We start from the raw sequence: 18,644 nt of genomic DNA, 5'->3' as shown, positions 1-18,644 counted from the left end.
TTGGCCTGATCCAGCAGGCTCCTATTGTGTCCTTCTGTTCAATTCCTCACTGTCTTCTCTTTTAATTTACAGACAAGCCAACTTGGCTGTGCCAAAGAGTGTATCTACCTGACCTCCTCCCGTTTTAGGTGAGACGGGGGACATTTCCCTGGATGTGTGCGTCCGCAAGGAAGAGAAGATTGAGGCTAGCTTTGTCCTTCACCTTGACCGTGGCAAGGACTATTTCCTCACCATCAGTGGGAGCTACCTACCAAGCTGCTTCGGGACCTCCTTGGAAGCCTTGTGCTGGATGTCTACCCTTCCCACTCTGCTTGCCTGCTTGAAAAACAGCTGCTCTTCCACTCAGAAATGTGGGGGCTGGGGGTCCTCCGCTGCATTCAGCTTCAGCTTCTGTAGCTGTGCATCCGCTTCCTGTGTGCTGTTCATGCCCTTTGTTTGCCTTGACTGAGTCATCCCAGGTTCTGGTCCTCCCACCTGCCCTTTCGCAGGGCCACTGAACCGTGTGCATTTCCTTGCCATCTGCCCAGATACTGTTCAGCCAACGGGCTGTTTCTTTCTCTTCTCAGGGCCTGTGCCGTTAACATACTTTGTTGTCTTTTTTCCACTTTTCTTTTGCTCTTGCCTTCCTCCTCTGATCTCAGGGAGAAGACAGCTTCCTAGAAAAGGTAACAGTTGGTTTGCTATCCTCTAGATGTTCTTGTAGCGGGCTCAAATCAGGTACAGGCAACGCCCTGTTTACACGGGGGTTGCGTTCCGAGGTACCGTGCGTTTAAATGAAATTGCGTATATTGGGGACAGCATTGGAAAAGCCTGCAAACACCCTCTAAACTTCCGGAAGCCCTTTTTAAAAGCCTTTTGAAAACCAGCAGCACTTGCCAGACTCCCTGCAAAACTCCTTGCTCCAACTCTCTACAGGCCTCAAAGGTCAGTGCAAAAGCTCTTGGGAGGGAGTCGAGATGCTGTTTCCATGCCACTTTGCAGCTTTTGTGCTCTTTGGGGGGACATTTTTGCCCCTTCAAGTGCCACTTCCAGGTTTGCGGCAGTGTGCATGTGCCTTGAACGCACGTAAATGGAGTTGCCCTTGTCACCGATCAGCAGCTGCTCCAGGTAACTGATTTTGCTCTGCTTGACTCTGGGTCTGCTTGCGATTGGCAGCACGGGAGGCAGAAAGCCCAGTCTCATGATGCAGGCGCCAGTCCCCTCTGGCCCCAAGAGCTAGTTTTCTCCTTGTCTCTGTGCTCAGCAACTGCTGCACAGGCTATGGCACTCTGGCTTACTCTTACCACCTGAGCACTGGCATTTGGGAAGCAGTAGTGGCTGCTTTGGGGTGGTTCAGGGAAATGTCACTCCTCTCAAAATCAGATATACTTGGGTACATTATCCTAGCCACAAGGAGACAGTGGTGATTGTCAATTTGGACAGCTGTAGACATTTAGAATCATGGAGGATATGTTTATCAGTGGCTACCGGTCAGGGCTATTTCTTGCCACTATTATCACAAACCACATGCTTTTGATTACCAGTTTCTGGGGAACATGATGGACAGAGTGCTCTTGTCCCCGTGTCCCCATGGACTCCCAAGGGCATGTGGTTGGCCATTGTGGGAACAAAATGCTGATGTAACCCAGCTAGGCTCCTGTGTTCTCTAGCATGCACCAGCTACTCTTGCACTAAGACTCTGATACAGTATGTGTCATTCCCCACACCAATACTCTCTCTCTCTCTCTCTCTCTCTCTCTCTCTCTCTCTCGACAGGGGCGGGGAGTATTGGCGGGGGGGAGGGGGGATGAACTGGATCCTAATCAACAGCTGCCCTGGGGATGAGGGGATCAAATTCTCCATCCTTGCCAACTCCTTTTAGTGATGGGCTGCTTGCCATTGCTGTGCTCCTAAAGCTCTCTTGCTCTCCCCCTCCTCTCTTTCTCTTTCTCTTGAATGTGGTAGCTTGAGATAGAACTAACCATCCTGAACATTTCTGGAGAGGAAGATAGGAAGGAGGCGGGAGGCATTGTTCACCAGCTGCTGTGTGCTGCATTGCCCAGACAAAGCCGTGGGCTGGGGCTCCAGCTGTTGCTCAGTTTCTACCACTGCCTCTGCAATGTGCTCTAGACAAGGGGTGGTGAACATGTGACCCCATCATCTCATCATGCTGGCTGGGGCTGCAGCCCATCAACCTATGAAGGCCCATCCATGTTCTGTTGCTGTTTTTGTTACTTATTTCCTGCCCTTCACCCTAAGGTCCCAGGGCAGGTTCCAGCAATTTAAATAAAATGTTAGCCAAACCTCATGTCCACAGCTGCATATTCAGTAAGCTTTTGGGTGAACTGCACATCCGGAGTGGGAGGATTACTAGCTGCATATTAATAGGGGAGGGGGAGCTTGGATTTGGGGTGCGAGCAATTTGTTTTTTGTTTTCCCATTTGAGATGCTTGCTGTGGCTAGGGCCGGGTGATATGTCAGTATATATATATTTTCAAATCAGCTTGAAGTCTAGATAGTGAGACTGGTTTCATAATTTCTGACCTGGCAATATATTGCGAATCATGATGTGTGTGTGTACTATGCAAAAAACACCATGTGGGGGAAAACTGTGAAGCCAGACAATGCTTCTCTAGATTCCTGCAGCCCCTGTGGACTCTGCTGGTTCAGCTTTCCCCTGCCCTCCTGCAGGGGGCAGCAAATCACAAGAGAGCAGCCGCCAGCAAAAATCACAATGCGGGGAAAACTGTGAAGCCAGCCAGTGCCTCCACATAGCTGCATTCTTATTTCAGACATCATGATATATTGGTGTATTGCAATGTTTAGCTACTGATATATCACAGTGTTGAAAGCCAGCTATCGCCCAGCCCTAGTTGTGGCCTCAGGGGGCAAGACTTGTCCACCCAGCTGGAGCAAGGAAAGAATGCATACAGGCACACATTCTGTCAGGTTCTCATGCCAGTCCCGCTTGTCATTGGACCTCCAGGGGAAGCAGTTTCTGGATATCGTACCCCAGGATGGTGATGACTCCACTGAGTGGCCAAGGAGATCTGGCTTTTGGTGGACCACCTCTTCAAGAATGCCTGCCACCAGGTGAGGTGAGGGGGATGGTACCATTGAAAGGATGGGTTTGGGCTGGAATCCAGTACCAGTTTTGGGGTGTGCAGGTTCCAAACGTCACAAGTTATTTATATCTTAGCTACTGACTCGCTCTTACAAACTCCTGCTGTGAGTATAGTGGCACCTTGGTGGAGCGGCAGCGGGTGGGACATCCAGCATACGGTCTTCCTTAGAGCGGCTCAGAAGAACCCAAGTGTTCCCAACCATTGTCTGTCTCTCCCTAGCAAAGCGGCTCTCTGAGACTCGCCACTAGAAGAAGTGGGGAATGACTTCACTCTCCCATTGCCCCAAATCAGGAGAAGGGTAGTAGGAATGCTACTGTGGAAAGCAGGCGGGATACAATTCTCAGCCCTGGTGCCAGCTCTCTTGGTGATGGGCTTCTCTCCATTGTGGCATTCCTCGACCTCACATTATGCACCCCAGGGCTGGATTGTTCTGCATGCTATCCAGGATGTACCTCATCCCTTCCTAACGCATGGGTGATACTCTGCTTCAGGAAGACCTCTTCCGGACCCCGGGCACGCAGGACGAGCTGCAGGAGAGAATTGAGTGCCTGGACACCAGCATTCCTGAGACGATCCATATCCTCTTTGGGGGGCATTGTTGGGGAGCAGGGCTGCTTGGTGGTTTTCTTTCCCTCTTGGCTGGAGTGGAACCTCACTTTTATATACCTGGTGGCTTAGGTTCCTAGGCCACCCCATCCTTAAGGCTCTGGGACACATCAAAATGAAATGCCCACAGTAAAGTCCAGTCATGCATCCAAACAGCTTAACAGCTTTAACCCCCATTTGAATACATCAGCCTGGCTAGATAGAGCAGAGGTGGGGAATCTTGACAGGCCTGCAGGCCCCACATCTAGCATCATACGTGGTGTCAGGTGTGGAGACAGGTAAAGACATGGCTGCAAAGGAGCTTCAAGGGTGCGTTCAATTGTTCTTTGGCAAGTAGGGTTTGTTGACCGCACTTTTGGAGTTGACCACTAGTATTTGTTGTTTGGATTGAAACCATGCCTGCAGAAGGACATTTCCTCTGCAGATCAGCTTTGCTGGCAGCTTCGTCAAGAGGGGAGGTGTGGGATAATTACAGTGGGATGGCTCAGTTGGTACAGCGTGACACTCTTAATCTCAGGGCTGTGGGTTCAAGGTCCACCTTGCGCAAAAAGGGGGCCCAGATGTATAAGGACAAAGCTTCTTGCTTTGTACCAGCCTGGGAAGGAGGCAGGGTGCAGGTAATAGGATAGAACACTTTCCTTGACAGGCTGTCAATAGCTGGCAGTAACCACTCGGTGGCCAAAGCTCTACTCATCTTCCTTGAGGCACTGCCAGAACCAGTCATTTGCTATGGACTGTATCAGCGCTGCCTTGAGTGCTCACATGACAGCCACCTCTGTCGCCAGGTCGGCCCCAGAGCCCCATCTCTTCCTGGCTGGTCTGTGGTGTGTACAGAAGCATAGAATCAGAAGGGATTTCCAAAGTCATCTAGTCCAAATGTTGCGTGGTGAGTACCTGCCTCTCCCCTTGGAAAATAAAGACACAAGACACAGCATTTAAGGTTAATGGGCGAAAAAAGGCCACAACTTTATTGATTGCAGGAATTGAGCGGTATTGGCTTAGGCATTGGTCCTATCAACTAACCGGCTTCAGCCTGATTGCTTGAAGAACGGCAAGGGTTAACCGCTAGCAGGGGGAGTCCTGCTGATGTACATCAACTAGGAGCTCCCCCAGGGTCACTGCTCAGGGGCGTGCCTTAGGCCCACACCTCCATAGGCTTCGGACAGGGCAGTGCCCCCCAGAATCCTTTACTGGACTACCCTTCGATTTGGGGGAAGGTGATGGCGCTTCCTCCCCCTCTCATCTGCATAACAATACCCTTGCCAGTGCCTAACCGCCACTCGAGCAATAGCTCACCACCAATACCCTCAGACCTGCAACCAATCCCTAATTCCAGAAGAAATGTCATCCAACCAAATATCATTTCCAGCATCCAGAAGATGCACACCATCAACTCTGTAGAGGGCCTCCTTGCTGAACTGGATGTCGGGGTGGCCAATGACACCCCCCCCCGAGCCGCCACTCTATGCACCACAGCCCGTTCTAGTATTTTCCTAGCTTTATTCATTGCGATTGTGCACCGACAGTCCCTCCAAACCCACCTTTCCAGCAGCAAAGACCACAGAATGGTGATGCTGGGATAAGAGGCGATCAATGAGAGCCAGTGTGGTGTAGTGGTTAAGAGCGGTAGTCTCGTAATCTGGGGAACCGGGTTCGCGTCTCCGCTCCTCCAAATGCAGCTGTTGGGTGACCTTGGGCCAGTCACACTTCTTTGAAGTCTCTCAGCCCCACTCAACTCACAGAGTGTTTGTTGTGGGGGAGGAAGGGAAAGGAGAATGTTAGCCGCTTTGAGACTCCTGAAGGGGAGTGAAAGGCGGGATATCAAATCCAAACTCTTCTTCTTCTTCTTCAGTTCGTCAAAGTCCCCAAAAATGCTCCATTTCAGATCTATGGCCTTTCAATATGCTAAGTCGTTCTTGCCCAGCTGGATGACTAGGGCATCTGGTGGGCCTTCTGAAGCGGCTCTGGCCATCACCACTGGCATGAATTCAGCCCCGCGCATTCCCCTCCGAGCAATCCAGGCTACATCAACAATTGGAGGTAAGTTCAGCCTTTGACCCAAGCCGGTGCCAATGGCACGGTTCCTTGTCCAATGAACAATGCTGTGGCCCGCTAACCAAATGCACACCCTCTTGTCTCCTGGAAGGGAAATGAAAGAACAAGCTATGGTCAGGTATGATGTATTTTGTCATAATTTTTTTTCTAACATAAGCTTTGTAGGTGTCCGATTTCCAGCGACCCATGTTCTTTATCCTCTCAGCCAAGAGGCCAATGTGCACAGCCGTGGTGGCCGCCCCTATCCGGAAAGAGTGAGCAGCAAACTCCACCAGGGGAAGGCCACAAGCAGCAATTGCCATTTGCATGACACGCGTGAATCGGTGCCTTGCCAGAAGGGAGCCATCAGCATGTATTAAGAAAGGGCCGGGGTTGTTAGGTCTCATGTATAGGAAACGTCTAATGTCCTTGACCGGGCAAGGTCCTATCTTTTGTGTTGCTAAAAGCCGGATAAGGGCCCCTCTTCCCTGTTGGTCAGTCTTTGAACTTTGCACATGCAAGATTAAATCAGTGCTAGATAATGTTAGGTCGCTTAAAAGGATTCCCCGTTGAATGGAATCCAGGCCACCCTCACACACCACCTCCCCGATGCGAAGTGCACCGAAAAAGGCGAGGGAATAAGCGGCTGAGAATAAGCGGGCCTCGTACTTAGACTAGCATATTGTCCTTATTTTTTTGTGAATCTGGTGCAGGATGTCATAGGTTATGGGCCTCCTCTTGTCAAAACTGGCAGGCTGTAGCCTGCGCCAGCCCTCCAAGGCCTTACGAACTATGAAGTCTGCGCAAGGGTCAGTGGAATACACGGCCTTGCAAAAGAAGGATATCGCAGCAGACTGCATGTTAAGGGACTTTGCTGTCCTGCCCAAATCCTTCAAATGCACCAGATACCGAAGGACCTCGGCATTTGAAGGTGGGGAATCTAGCCCAGCATTAGGTATGTTATTGCGAAACCTTAAGAAGTCCGACCAAGCTTTCTTATCGGATCTCAGTGTGGAAGGAGCCACTGAGGCTAATACTCCCTTCATAACTTTGTGTTCCCAAGGCTCCAGAGGTGCTCCGGGAATGGCTGTGGCAACTGCTGAGCTTCTGGAGCTAACGAGCGGAAGCGGTCCATCTGAAAACGAGACAGAGCATCCGCGATGTCATTGTTGATGCCAGTAACAAACTTGGCGGAAAAATGAATATTCTGCTCAAGGCACAAAAGGACAAAGGAACGTAATAGGTTTCCAAGCCTGGGAGAACATGAAGACTGCTTAGATAGGACAGACACAACCGCCTGATTGTCTGTCCAGAAGCACACCCTATGATTACTAAACTCCCTAGCCCATAAGTGTACTGCCACCACAATGGGGAAGAATTCCAGGAAGGTGAGGTCACGAGTGATGGGCTCTCCCTGCCATGCCGGGGGCCAACGCTGGGCACACCATTGTCCTTTAAAATACCCCGAACCCCAGAGAACCTGCCGCATCGGACTGGACCTGAAAATCTGCGGCAAGAGACATGCTGTCCTGCCACAGAGAGATGCCGTTATACCTATCCAGAAACTCTAGCCATACTCCAAGGTCTGATTTAACTCCCTTGGAAAGGCGCACCCTGTGTTGTGGTGCTTGAAGGCCCACTGACAATCTTGCGAGGTGGCCACAAAACAGATGGCCCGGCGAAACGACCCTACAAGCAAAATTTAGGTGACCTAGTAGTGACTGAATTTGTCTAAGGGTAACCTTTTTTAGTGGAAGAAGCTGTCGAATTAAGTCCCTAAGTGCAAATAGTTTTTCCTTTGGTAACCTGGAAGTTTGCGCAATTGTATCTAATTCAATGCCCAGATAAACCATAGTTGTAGCAGGGCCCTCAGTTTTGTCAGCTGCCAACGGGACACCTAGCTCTTCTGCCAGGGAGGTGAATGCTTCCAATAACGTGGAACACTGCTGCCTACTATCTGCTATGAGAATAAAGTCATCCAGGTAATGTGACACTCCAACAGACCCTGTTCTAAAACGTAGTGCCCAATCCAGGAATGTGCTAAAGGACTCAAATGCAGCACATGCCACAGAGGAATCCATTGGCATTGCTTTGTCAATGAAATATGCCCCTTCAAATCTAAGTCCCAACCAACAGAAAACCTCTGGGTGCACTGGCAGGAGGCGGAATGCCGACTCAATGTCACATTTTGCTAGTAGTGCCCCATTACCAAATTTACGAATCATTTTCACTGCCTGGTCAAAGGAAGCATATTTCACGGTACAAAGCTCCTGAGGTATTGCATCATTGACAGAGCCTCCCCTTGGATAAGAGAGGTTGTGAATCATGCGAAACTCACCGGGGGCCTTCTTAGGGACAATACCCAGCGGTGAAATGTGAAGTCCTTCGATAGGGGGGTTCTTAAAGGGGCCTGCCACCCTCCCAGCCTTGATTTCCTTCTGAATTTTCTTTTTTGCTATTTCAGGAATTTCTCTTACAGATTTTTGGTTCAGAGGGTCGCCAGAGTTAGGTGGGAATTAAACTGGAATTCTAAAACCAAGGGAAAACCCCTCCCAAAGGTATTTCGCAGCTTTTTTATTAGGATACAGGTCAAGGAGGGCTTTTAAAGGATGGAGCCTAATTGGTGAGAAGGCCAACCCTGTTAGGATATTTCCGTTCCACCTTAAAAAGGGAGCAGGTTGTTGTGTCACAGCCTGCGTACTTCCGGCTCACAGGAAGTTTCTGTTATGTATATAGCTGTTGTTTTCTCTCTCTGTGCCTCGACACGCAGGCAGGCAGTCATGTTTTTTTCTTTGTTCTGACCAACGCTGAATAAAGTTGTAAATATGCTCTCCTGAGTGCATCTTTCGTTGTTCGAACTCTGCAAAGGGCGTGCACAAGTCCTTGGAATGTGGACAGCTGTTTCTGAGGCTTGTGTCACTAATTGACTGATACTGCGTTTCTACAGGAGGTCAATGGATCGTCTGGAGACGACGTGGGGGCATGATGGCCTTTGTCTCCCTGGCAGTATCCCAACAACAGGTTTCGGGTCCAGATTCATGGCACTTACAGGAGAGTAAAACTGCGAAAGACTGCGGAGGTATGTGGGGGAAAGCGAGACTTTTCTTTTGCCGCGGCAGAGTCTTTGAAGTCTGGCAGGCTAATTAGCCTGGGAGCAGAGCCAGAGGCATCATGATTTATGAGTTGCCAAGATAAGGAGTCTCTGAAGTGAAAAAGACTCACGGCTCAAGTAAAAACCTGGAATGGAGTTTTTACAAGCCTCTGATGGCACTCAGTGCCCAAAGTTGAATCGCCACAATTATGAGAACTGGGCAAGTTGCTGTGAGAGCCTGCTGCGACAGTTTGGAGTGTGGCATACTGTGTGTGAAGCGCCTCCAGTTCCTCTGACAGATAGATGGAAGGCCAAAGATTCACGGGTCATAGACGTAATTGTCTTGTCCGTCTCTCTGGAGGAAATTGTAACACTGGCTGGCAACATGACAGCAAGTCAGATGTGGAATGCTTTGAAAGTAACCCATCTGGTGGTCATCCCAGCCCTGTGTCGGAGGTTCTAGCTGTTTCCCAGATGGAGAGTGATTGCAGGGATGCCGAGGGCACCAGTTGCAAGCTGCAGGGGGAGCTGACTGTGGCGTTATCCCAGGCAGCATTCCAGCCTCCAGGGGGAGCCAAAGTGTTGGCAGCTGTGAAGTGCTGGAACTGTGGGACCCAAGGTCATACTCAGAAGTTTTGTCCAAAGACTGGAAATAAACAAAGGAAGAAGCCTGCAGATGGCCAGAAGCAGAAGGGGGGTGGAAAGCCCAGGCCGGGGAAAAATTTGGGGACATGATGGCCTTTGTTTCCCTGGCAGTATCCCAACAAACCTGAGGTTCGCGTTACTGGCGGTTACCGGCTGCCTCGTGGGAGGATCCAGGGGCGCCCCTTGCGCTGTGATTGGAGTACCCCCTGCCACCCCGAAAGGGCTCTTTACCTTTATAACATGCCGTGGCTGGATGGTTGCCGAGGCACTTCTCGCACTCGTGTATATACTTACAGGTTGGCCGCATACACACACCCCTGTTATATTCCCACCACTGCCGTCGACGCTTTGTTTCAGCCTTTCCAAACTTAGCCGATTCCTGAAGTTTCTTTTCTATGTAGGGGCCCACGTGCTCCATCCAATAATTTTGGTCCCTCAGGTCCCAGCGGGTGGAGGGTAAAAGGGATGCATTTCTATGAAAGTCCTCGTCACAAGTTAGAGCCACGGCCTCCCCAGCCAGCGCGAATGCCCTTCTCACGTGAGCCATATGGGCTACGAAGTGCATAGCGCGTTTCGGATAAGCAGTGCAAACCACCCCCATAAAGACCTGGAACCCATCCAACCAGTTATTGAAAGTGCGCTCAGCCCTCGGTGTCCTATACCTCCGCTTCCCAAAGGAACAATTCTTTTCCCCTTTTCCAGACATCTTTGCTGGTGGTAGCAGCATGAAAATATCCACATAATCCCCATTAAGGAACTTTGTCCTCTTCCTGTGGGACAGGTGTTTCCCTAGTATGAAATCTGTGGACAAATTGGTGGAAGTTTTTACATCTTCCACCAAAGCCTCCCCCTTACATTCAAGGGACCCATTAAAAGTCTTGTGATGAGAGTTAGCCTTCCTCTCATGCACCCACAAAGGAAGCCCGGAACTATCCTCATCAAAACCCCAGTATCCTTCCAGGGGGGCATCACTATCAGAATCAGAAGAGGAAGTACCTGATTCATCCTCGGTGTTGGACGGCTTACTTCTCTTGCTCTTCTTTGAAGTGTGTTTCTTCTTCGCCTTTCTCTTACCCCCCTGACCCTCACTGGTAACAGGGGTTGGGTCGGCGACTGAGGGCGCGCCTTGAGGTCCATGCTGTTTGTCAGAGCTGCTTCCAGATCCGAGCTCACAGAGGATCACGCTAGCCAGCATTCACTGTATAAAAGTCTTTATTGATTTACAGTTTCCATTTTCAAGCTGTAGCGCGCAACTCTACGTCTTATAAGCTAGACCGGCGAAGCTCCGTCTGAGTCTCCGCCTCCTGTACACCAACTTAATACCCTAGCCTTACTCCACCTTTTCCTCCTGACCGTTCTTCTCTGGGTCCCTCTGCCCCCCGTGGTCTCTTCCTTCCGGGACTCTTCTGACGCTGACCCCCCGGACCCTTCTGTCTCCTTGCGGCGGGCTTTAGGACCTGGCTCCCTTTCTGGGCTGCTTACTGTGCCGCCTTCCTGTGCATTTGAACTTGGCGCGCGCGCCCAACCTCCCACTTTCCATTTGACCGTTTCTTCTCTCTCCGATGGAGGTGTGGCCACTCCTGACTCATGTCCTCCCCCCTGCGGCGAGCCGCCTGATCCCGATGCCTGGCGCCCTTCTTCCCCACTGCGCTCTGTTGGGGATGTTGGCCCCGATTTCCAACTGCTGCTCTCTGAACCCCTTTTGTCCCTTCTTCCTGGGGTGTCCCCCTAAGCTCCCCCCTTGCTCTGGTCACTGGCGCTCCTTTCTGTGAATCTTCCGATTCACTGGAAAGACTCGGAGATCTCGGGTCGTCGTCATCGCTCATCTTTCCTTCGGACTCCTCCCCTTCACTCTCTGTTTCCTCCCTTGCCCTCGCCTTTGCTCCTGAACCCCTGACACTGTTCCTCCTCTGAAGGGGTCCCGGATCCACCCTCTGTTGGAGTAGACTGAGGCGGCAGCTCCTGGAAAAACCTGTTGTGAATTAGAACTGCTGGAACCTTTGGCAGGTGCCTTGCCACCACCAGAACCTGATTTGGACTTTTGGGAACGAGAAGACTGAGAACGCGTTTGGGGCCGACTGGTGGCAGTGCCTCTGGGCTGCGCAATGCCTGAACCGGAAGCTGAGGTGCCCGGTTGCTCCTGGCTGCAAGGGAGGGTATCTGGGATACAATCCTGAGATGCTCCTGACGGCACTGGGAGCTCAGCGACTCTTGGCCTACACTGCAAATAAAATGTTTTGAAAGCAGAGAAAAGTTGGGCAAAGGCCTGGGGGTTGCATGGCATTGCAGGCATTTGTGAGCCACCCTGCATGCCTGACCCTCCATTGTTAAGGGAAGAAGCCTGCTGATTTTCCCCCAGAAGCCATCCCGATAAAGCAGAAATACTATGAGAACCGCAATACCAGGGTGCGCTAACAATTCAGTATTGCCCTACCTGGCCCAGCAGAAAGAGAAAATTACGCCAACTAGTTCAGTATTGTCTACACATACTTTGCTGCGTCCCTTTAAAAGCGAACCAGCTAGATTAAAGCAAGCAAGCTAGTTCAGTATTAACCACACTGGCTACTTCCTATGCCCACTAAGTATCGGCAAGCTAGTTCTTACCCTAAATAGATTCACGACCAAGCACAATATAAAGGTTCAAAGTAGTTGCCCGCTCACCATTGTATTATATTATTTAAGGTTTTTGCCAGCAAAACCTCTCTTGTAGACACAGAAGAAACACCCACACAGAAGCCCCCACTTAAACCAATGCAATGGAGCCAATTGTGGGCTGCTCTGGATGCCCCCACTTGCTTGCAATCACACTATGACTCCTATTACACTTTTATTGCTGAGGTTGGAGCCTCCTGCCTTCTACTAACTTTATTTCAATCCGGAAAGCACTTTAAAATCCAGCCACAAAGTACTTTAATTCCAGCCCCCCAGCACTTAAATTTAAATCAGCACGCACTCTATGTTAGTTTCTGTTCTTATCACTGTGCAGCTGCGTGAAGTCACAGGACTCTGTTTACATTCCAGGGCTTCCAGACTGTTGGCAGTCTCACGGGAAAGGAGACGGGATGTGACGTTAGTGGTTTCCTGTTTCCTTTCATAGAATCATAGAATCATAGAATCATAGAGTTGGAAGAGACCACAAGGGCCATCGAGTCCAACCCCCTGCCAAGCAGGAAACACCATCAGAGCACTCCTGACATATGGTTGTCAAGCCTCTGCTTAAAGACCTCCAAAGAAGGAGACTCCACCACACTCCTTGGCAGCAAATTCCACTGTCAAACAGCTCTCACTGTCAGGAAGTTCTTCCTAATGTTTAGGTGGAATCTTCTTTCTTGTAGTTTGGATCCATTGCTCCGTGTCCGCTTCTCCGGAGCAGCAGAAAACAACCTTTCTCCCTCCTCCATGTGACATCCTTTTATATATTTGAACATGGCTATCATATCACCCCTTAACCTCCTCTTCTCCAGGCTAAACATGCCCAGCTCCCTTAGCCGTTCCTCATAAGGCATCGTTTCCAGGCCTTTGACCATTTTGGTTGCCCTCCTCTGGACACGTTCCAGTTTGTCAGTGTCCTTCTTGAATTGTGGTGCCCAGAACTGGACACAGTACTCCAGGTGTGGTCTGACCAGAGCAGAATACAGTGGCACTATTACTTCCCTTGATCTAGATGCTATACTCCTATTGATGCAGCCCAGAATTGCATTGGCTTTTTTAGCTGCCGCGTCACACTGTTGGCTCATGTCAAGTTTGTGGTCAACCAAGACTCCTAGATCCTTTTCACATGTACTGCTCTCAAGCCAGGTGTCACCCATCTTGTATTTGTGCCTCTCATTTTTTTTGCCCAAGTGCAATACTTTACATTTCTCCCTGTTAAAATTCATCTTGTTTATTTTTGCCCAGTTCTCTAATCTGTCAAGGTCGTTTTGAAGTGTGATCCTGTCCTCTGGGGTGTTAGCCACCCCTCCCAGTTTGGTGTCATCTGCAAATTTGATCAGGATGCCCTTGAGTCCATCATCCAAGTCATTGATAAAGATGTTGAATAAGACCGGGCCCAAGACAGAACCCTGTGGCACCCCACTAGTCACTCTTCTCCAGGATGAAGAGGAACCATTGATGTTCTTTTGTTCCTTTGTTCAGTTGCTCTCTGCTTCCATAGAGAGAGGATGTCTTTTCTGTTCTGCGTAGCTAGAAAATAAAACTCTTTACAATGTAGCTCATACTGTCTCATCCTTCCCTGTGCTGGGAACTCTGTTGATTGAAGAATGTGCCTTGGAGCTTTATCAAAGGCTTGAGGTCGTTAATTATTCATTGGAGGCGATTTCAAAGGCTCGGCCAGAAAATGGAGCTTTATCAGATCGAACAGAGTTCCGACATTTTTGGTTATCGGCCCAGACAAACGGCAGAAGAACGGAATGCAGCTTATCTTCTCTGTGTGTCAAGAAGATTGATGAGAGGTATGTGCTCTTGCCCCGGGAAACCTGCCAGTCCCTAATTAATGGCAATAAAGGGTGGACTTTGAACTTCTTCCCGGTAGCGACAGGAGAAAGGCCTTAAGAAAGTGTGCTTTTGGAACGCTGCTGGTAAATAGACGCAGCTTGCTTTAAAGACACAGAGATGGCTAGTCCATGAGTAACAGAGGCTCTAGAAAACGCATTTGGATTTCCAAAGCTTGGAAAAGGGAATTATCAAAACTGGGTGCAGTATGCAGAAGCTCTGCTAAAAAAAGAGGGTCTGTTTAATATGATAACAGGCGCCCCCCCCCAGCTCCAGTGACCGATGAATGGAAGGCTAAGGATTCCAAAGCAAGGGGAACTCTGACGCTTATTGTGTCTCCTGAACAGCTATGTCTTTTGTGTCACAAGGCCTCAGCCAGGCAGATGTGGCACAGTATCCAAGAGTCACATTTGAGAACAGAAGCGGGCGCTTCTTTGTTCTTTTATGCCAAGTTGCATGATATGGCACTTGTTGAAGGAGCAGATGTACGTGCTCACCTCATGGAAATGCAGAATCTCAGGCATGAGTTGCAACAGCGTGGAATCACCTTTCCAGAGGCTGTGTATTCCTTCATGATTCTACATTCTTTGGGTTCAAGTTGGGAAGCGATTGACAGCCAGCTTGCTTTTTCGCCTACTGCTCAGCTAACGGTAGCGCATGTTACTGCTGTGGTGTTGAATGAAGCGGATTGCTGAAGTGCTAGCTGCATCACTAAGGGGGAGTCCTCACAGACGTCATCCCAGAATGCAGTGAAACCACTAGATGGCGCCAAAGCTTTGAAGGCAGTGAAATGCTACTCATGTGGACGTCTAGGCCACGTAAAGACAGATAACAAACATCCCAAGGCCAAGGCAACAGATCAGTGCAGTGAAAGCTCGACGCGTGGAAAAGGCAAAGGCAAAGGTCAGAAGTCCAAGGCGACGCAACACAAGGCAATGGTCTCACGCTTCACTCCAAAGGTCCAGAAGACGTCTAGATCTTTCTTCATCGTCGACTCTGGAGCCACCAGGCACATTTGTCGGGACAAACACCTGTTTATGTCCTTTACTCTGCAGGAAGGTGCGATTCACCAAGCGGATGACCACATGATCTCCAGTCAAGGCTATGGAATGGTTGTTCTTCACAGCTTGGATGCATCGATATGCAATGTTCTTTTCGTTCCAGATGCTGCACACAACCTACTGAGCGTCTCACAGCTGACTGAACAGGACGTAGACTTTCCTTAAAGAAAAGGAAGTGCACCATCACCAAGAAAGATGACTTTGCATTGCATGCTGATTATATTGATCATTTGTTTGTATTGCATTATGATGCTTCTGTTGATGTTGTGCAGGATGAAACTTGTTGTATTGCAGATACTAACAAGGTTTTACATGCAGGATATATTAATGATTATCACAGGAAACTTGGTCATTTTAACATGAAGTGTAAGGCATGCGCAGCAAACACGGTTAAAATGGCTGCAAAAGGTAAGTTGTCTAGTAGACAAGCTACAGAACCATACCAGGTAGTGCATGCTGATCTCGTTGCTCCACTAACACCCTCTTTGGGTGGAGCCAGGTACTTCATGGTCCTCATTGATTCATTTTCCAGATATATTCATGTGTTCAATCTCAAGCAGAAATCAGAAGCGTTTCCTAGGTTCAAGGAATTCTGTGCTTGGTTGAAAAATGTGCATGGTAAACAGGTGAAATGCTTATTTACAGATTGAGGGGGAGAATTCACTTCTCAGCAGTTTGAAGCTTTTCTGACTGAGAAAGGAATTCAACATGATTTGTCAAGTCCATAGTCTCCTTGGATGAATGGACTTTGTGAGAGGGCACATCAAACATTGTGTGATGGCCTGGGAATCTGATTCAGAGGCTGAACCGGAGGAATCCCAGCCTGCACAGGAGTCCCCGCCTCCAGGGCCGGCTGAGCCGAGGCAGGGCCTTGGATCTGAAGGGCCCTCACCTCTGCCAGATCTTCAGGAGCAGACACCAGATGAATCCACTCTGGCTCCGGGGGTGATTGAGGACCCATTGCCTGCAGGTGCTCCTCTCCCAGCCCTGTCAGGGGAAGGTGAGGCGGCCTCTGGGTCCAGTAACCCTCCAGCCCCTCCTGAGCTGCAGAGGCTCAGGGCAGAGAGGCGGAGGGAACTAAGTTCTATCAGGAGGAGTGCTCGCCTTAAGGCCAGGGGAGGCAAGTCACCTGTGGGCCGGGACCGCCCTAGGCCCCAGAGGAGATAAAGGCCAGTCAGCCCAGTCCCAGGTTGCGGGAGCAACGTCGTTGGAAACCTGTTTCTGTCATGACCCAGACCTGTTTTCCCGGAGTTCCCGACCACGCCCGGCTTCTTGCTTTGGACCCCGCTTCGCCCTTGGTGGACAGTCTCCAGACCCTCGACCCAGGACCGGACTCTGACCACGCCTCACGGTAACCCCCCCGGGACCAGCACACATTGCTTCTTTTTTTTTAAAAAAAAATACTTTTTATTGTCATTTTCCAAAAAACAAAAAAACAATCTTTACATTCATTCTTTATTTCAACTTATTTCCCTTGTGCTAAATCGCGCCTCGACTTCCTTCCATCCCAGTTGCGGTTTTCATAATATACATCTCCTCTTACAGTTTCTTCTGCTTTTCTACACACGTCACAAGAATTTTCCTAGTCCTGCTGTAGTTCTTAAACTTCTATAGTACAATTCTATATATGTCACAAATTTACTCCATTCTTCTGTGAACTTTGACCCTTTTTGGTGTCGAATTTTATTTGTAATTTTTGCTAATTCAGTATATTGAAAAAGTTTTGCCTGCCATTCCAGAACTGTTGAAATCTCTGATGACTTCCATTTTTGTGCTACAAGGACCCTAGCTACCACCATTGCATATTGAAATAACTTATGGTCTTCTTTTTTTATTTCATCCCCTATTATCCCTAATAGGAATGTCTCCGTTTTTTGGGGGGGAAGGTATATCTAAAAAGTTTCTTTAATTCATCATATATCAGGTTACAAAATCTTTTCATTTTCTCGCATACCCACCACATATGAGAAAGGTCCTCATCTTTAATTTAACTTTTCCAACAAGTTTTGTTTCCCGTTTTGTACATTTTCGCCAATTTGACCGGGGTAATATACCACCGGTACATCATCTTCTCTAGGTTTTCTCTTAGGGTGGAACATGCCGTGAATTTCATCTCTTTATTCCATAAATTTACCCAATTGTCATATTCTATATTATAACCAAATCCAATTGCCCACTTTACCATCACTTCCTTAATTACCTCATCCTTGGTATCCCACTCCAATAAAAAGTTATACATCTTAGATAAAAGTTTTGTTTTCCCTTCCAAAATTTCTGTTTGATATTTAGATTTTTTCTCGCTGAATCCTAATTTTTTTTCCTCCTTCCATAAAGCATTTATCTGGTGATACTCTAACCACCCTGTCAACTCATTTTTTAATTCCTCAAATGTTTTCACTTTCCATCCTCCCTCCGTTTTTACTAATATATATTCATATGTTATTCTTTTTCCTTCCATGTTTAGTTTTTTTGTTGTTAGTATATCTATCGGTGATAGCCACCAGGGTGTGTATCTTTCTAATAAATTTTTGTTTTTCCCCCAAACTTCGTATAGAGCACCTCTAAAAATATGATTTGAAAAACCCCTGGGTAGCTTCACCTTATTATGCCATAAATACGAATGCCACCCAAATCTATTATTGAATCCCTCCAAGTCCAGTAAGTCTGTGTTTTCTAAAGTGATCCATGCCTTAACCTAACATAAGCAGGATAAGCAGGAAATTGAAGCAATTAAATGCACAAATTGTCATCTCATCTGTCCTCCCAGTTGAACGACGTGGCCCAGGGAGAGAGGGAAAAATAGTGGAAGTGAACAGCTGGCTTCGCAAATGGTGTAAACAGGAACGGTTTGGATTCTTAGATCACGGACTGCAGTTTCTTGAAGATGGACTTCTGGCAAGCGATGGGCTGCACCTCACAACGGTTGGGAGGAATGTTTTTGCCAAAAATCTCAGAAACCTCATCAGGAGGGCTTTAAACTGACTAATGTGGGGGAGGGAGACAGTGCTCCTGAAGGTAGGAGTCTATCAATTGATGAAGATGATCATCCAAATGTCATAGACCAAATGGAGCAAACAGCACGCAGACCTAGTGGTGGGAGGAAAAAATCCTTAAATAAGAGACACGGGGGAATGATTAATGGACTTCAATGTCTGTACACTAATGCGCAAAGCATGGGAAATAAACAAGATGAGCTTGAGCTCTTGGTACAGCAAACTAAATATGACATAATAGGCATCACTGAAACCTGGTGGGATAAGTCCCACGATTGGAATGTAATAATGGAGGGATACAAACTATTTCAGAGAAACAGAACAGACAAGAAAGGAGGAGGAGTGGCGTTATATGTCAAGGATGTGTATACCTGTGAAGAGATCCAAGATTTAGAACCTCAAAGCCAAAGTGAGAGCATTTGGGTCAAAATTAAGGGAGAAAAGAATAACAGGGACCTCATTGTGGGAGTTTACTATAGATCCCCAAGCCAAACGGAGGACATAGATGATGCCTTCCTGGAACAGATGGCCAAGCATGCAAAAGGAAGGGAGATAGTAGTAATGGGGGACATCAATTACCCGGATATTTGTTGGATGTCAAACTCAGCCAAGAGCATAA

At 48.5% G+C, this 18,644-nt stretch overlaps 1 protein-coding gene across 1 annotated transcript in view; it reads left to right on the top strand.

Moving 5' to 3' along the window:
• The window catches only part of LOC309523285 (inositol polyphosphate 5-phosphatase OCRL-like), a gene marked incomplete at both ends in the record, with an annotated part of 441,918 nt that overhangs the window by 362,304 nt on the left and 60,970 nt on the right, over positions 1-18,644 (top strand). Inside the window, one exon of the mRNA XM_082207066.1 lies at positions 4,368-4,495. Within this exon, the coding sequence (XP_082063192.1) occupies positions 4,368-4,495 (128 nt within the window). The remainder of the gene's footprint in view (positions 1-4,367; positions 4,496-18,644) is intronic.

Source organism: Podarcis vaucheri (genome assembly GCF_965113315.1).
Source record: "Podarcis vaucheri genome assembly, chromosome: W".
Taxonomy (NCBI): Eukaryota; Metazoa; Chordata; class Lepidosauria; order Squamata; family Lacertidae; genus Podarcis; species Podarcis vaucheri.
Note: the sequence above shows the minus strand (reverse complement) of the source record. Positions and strands in the feature narration are given on the sequence as shown.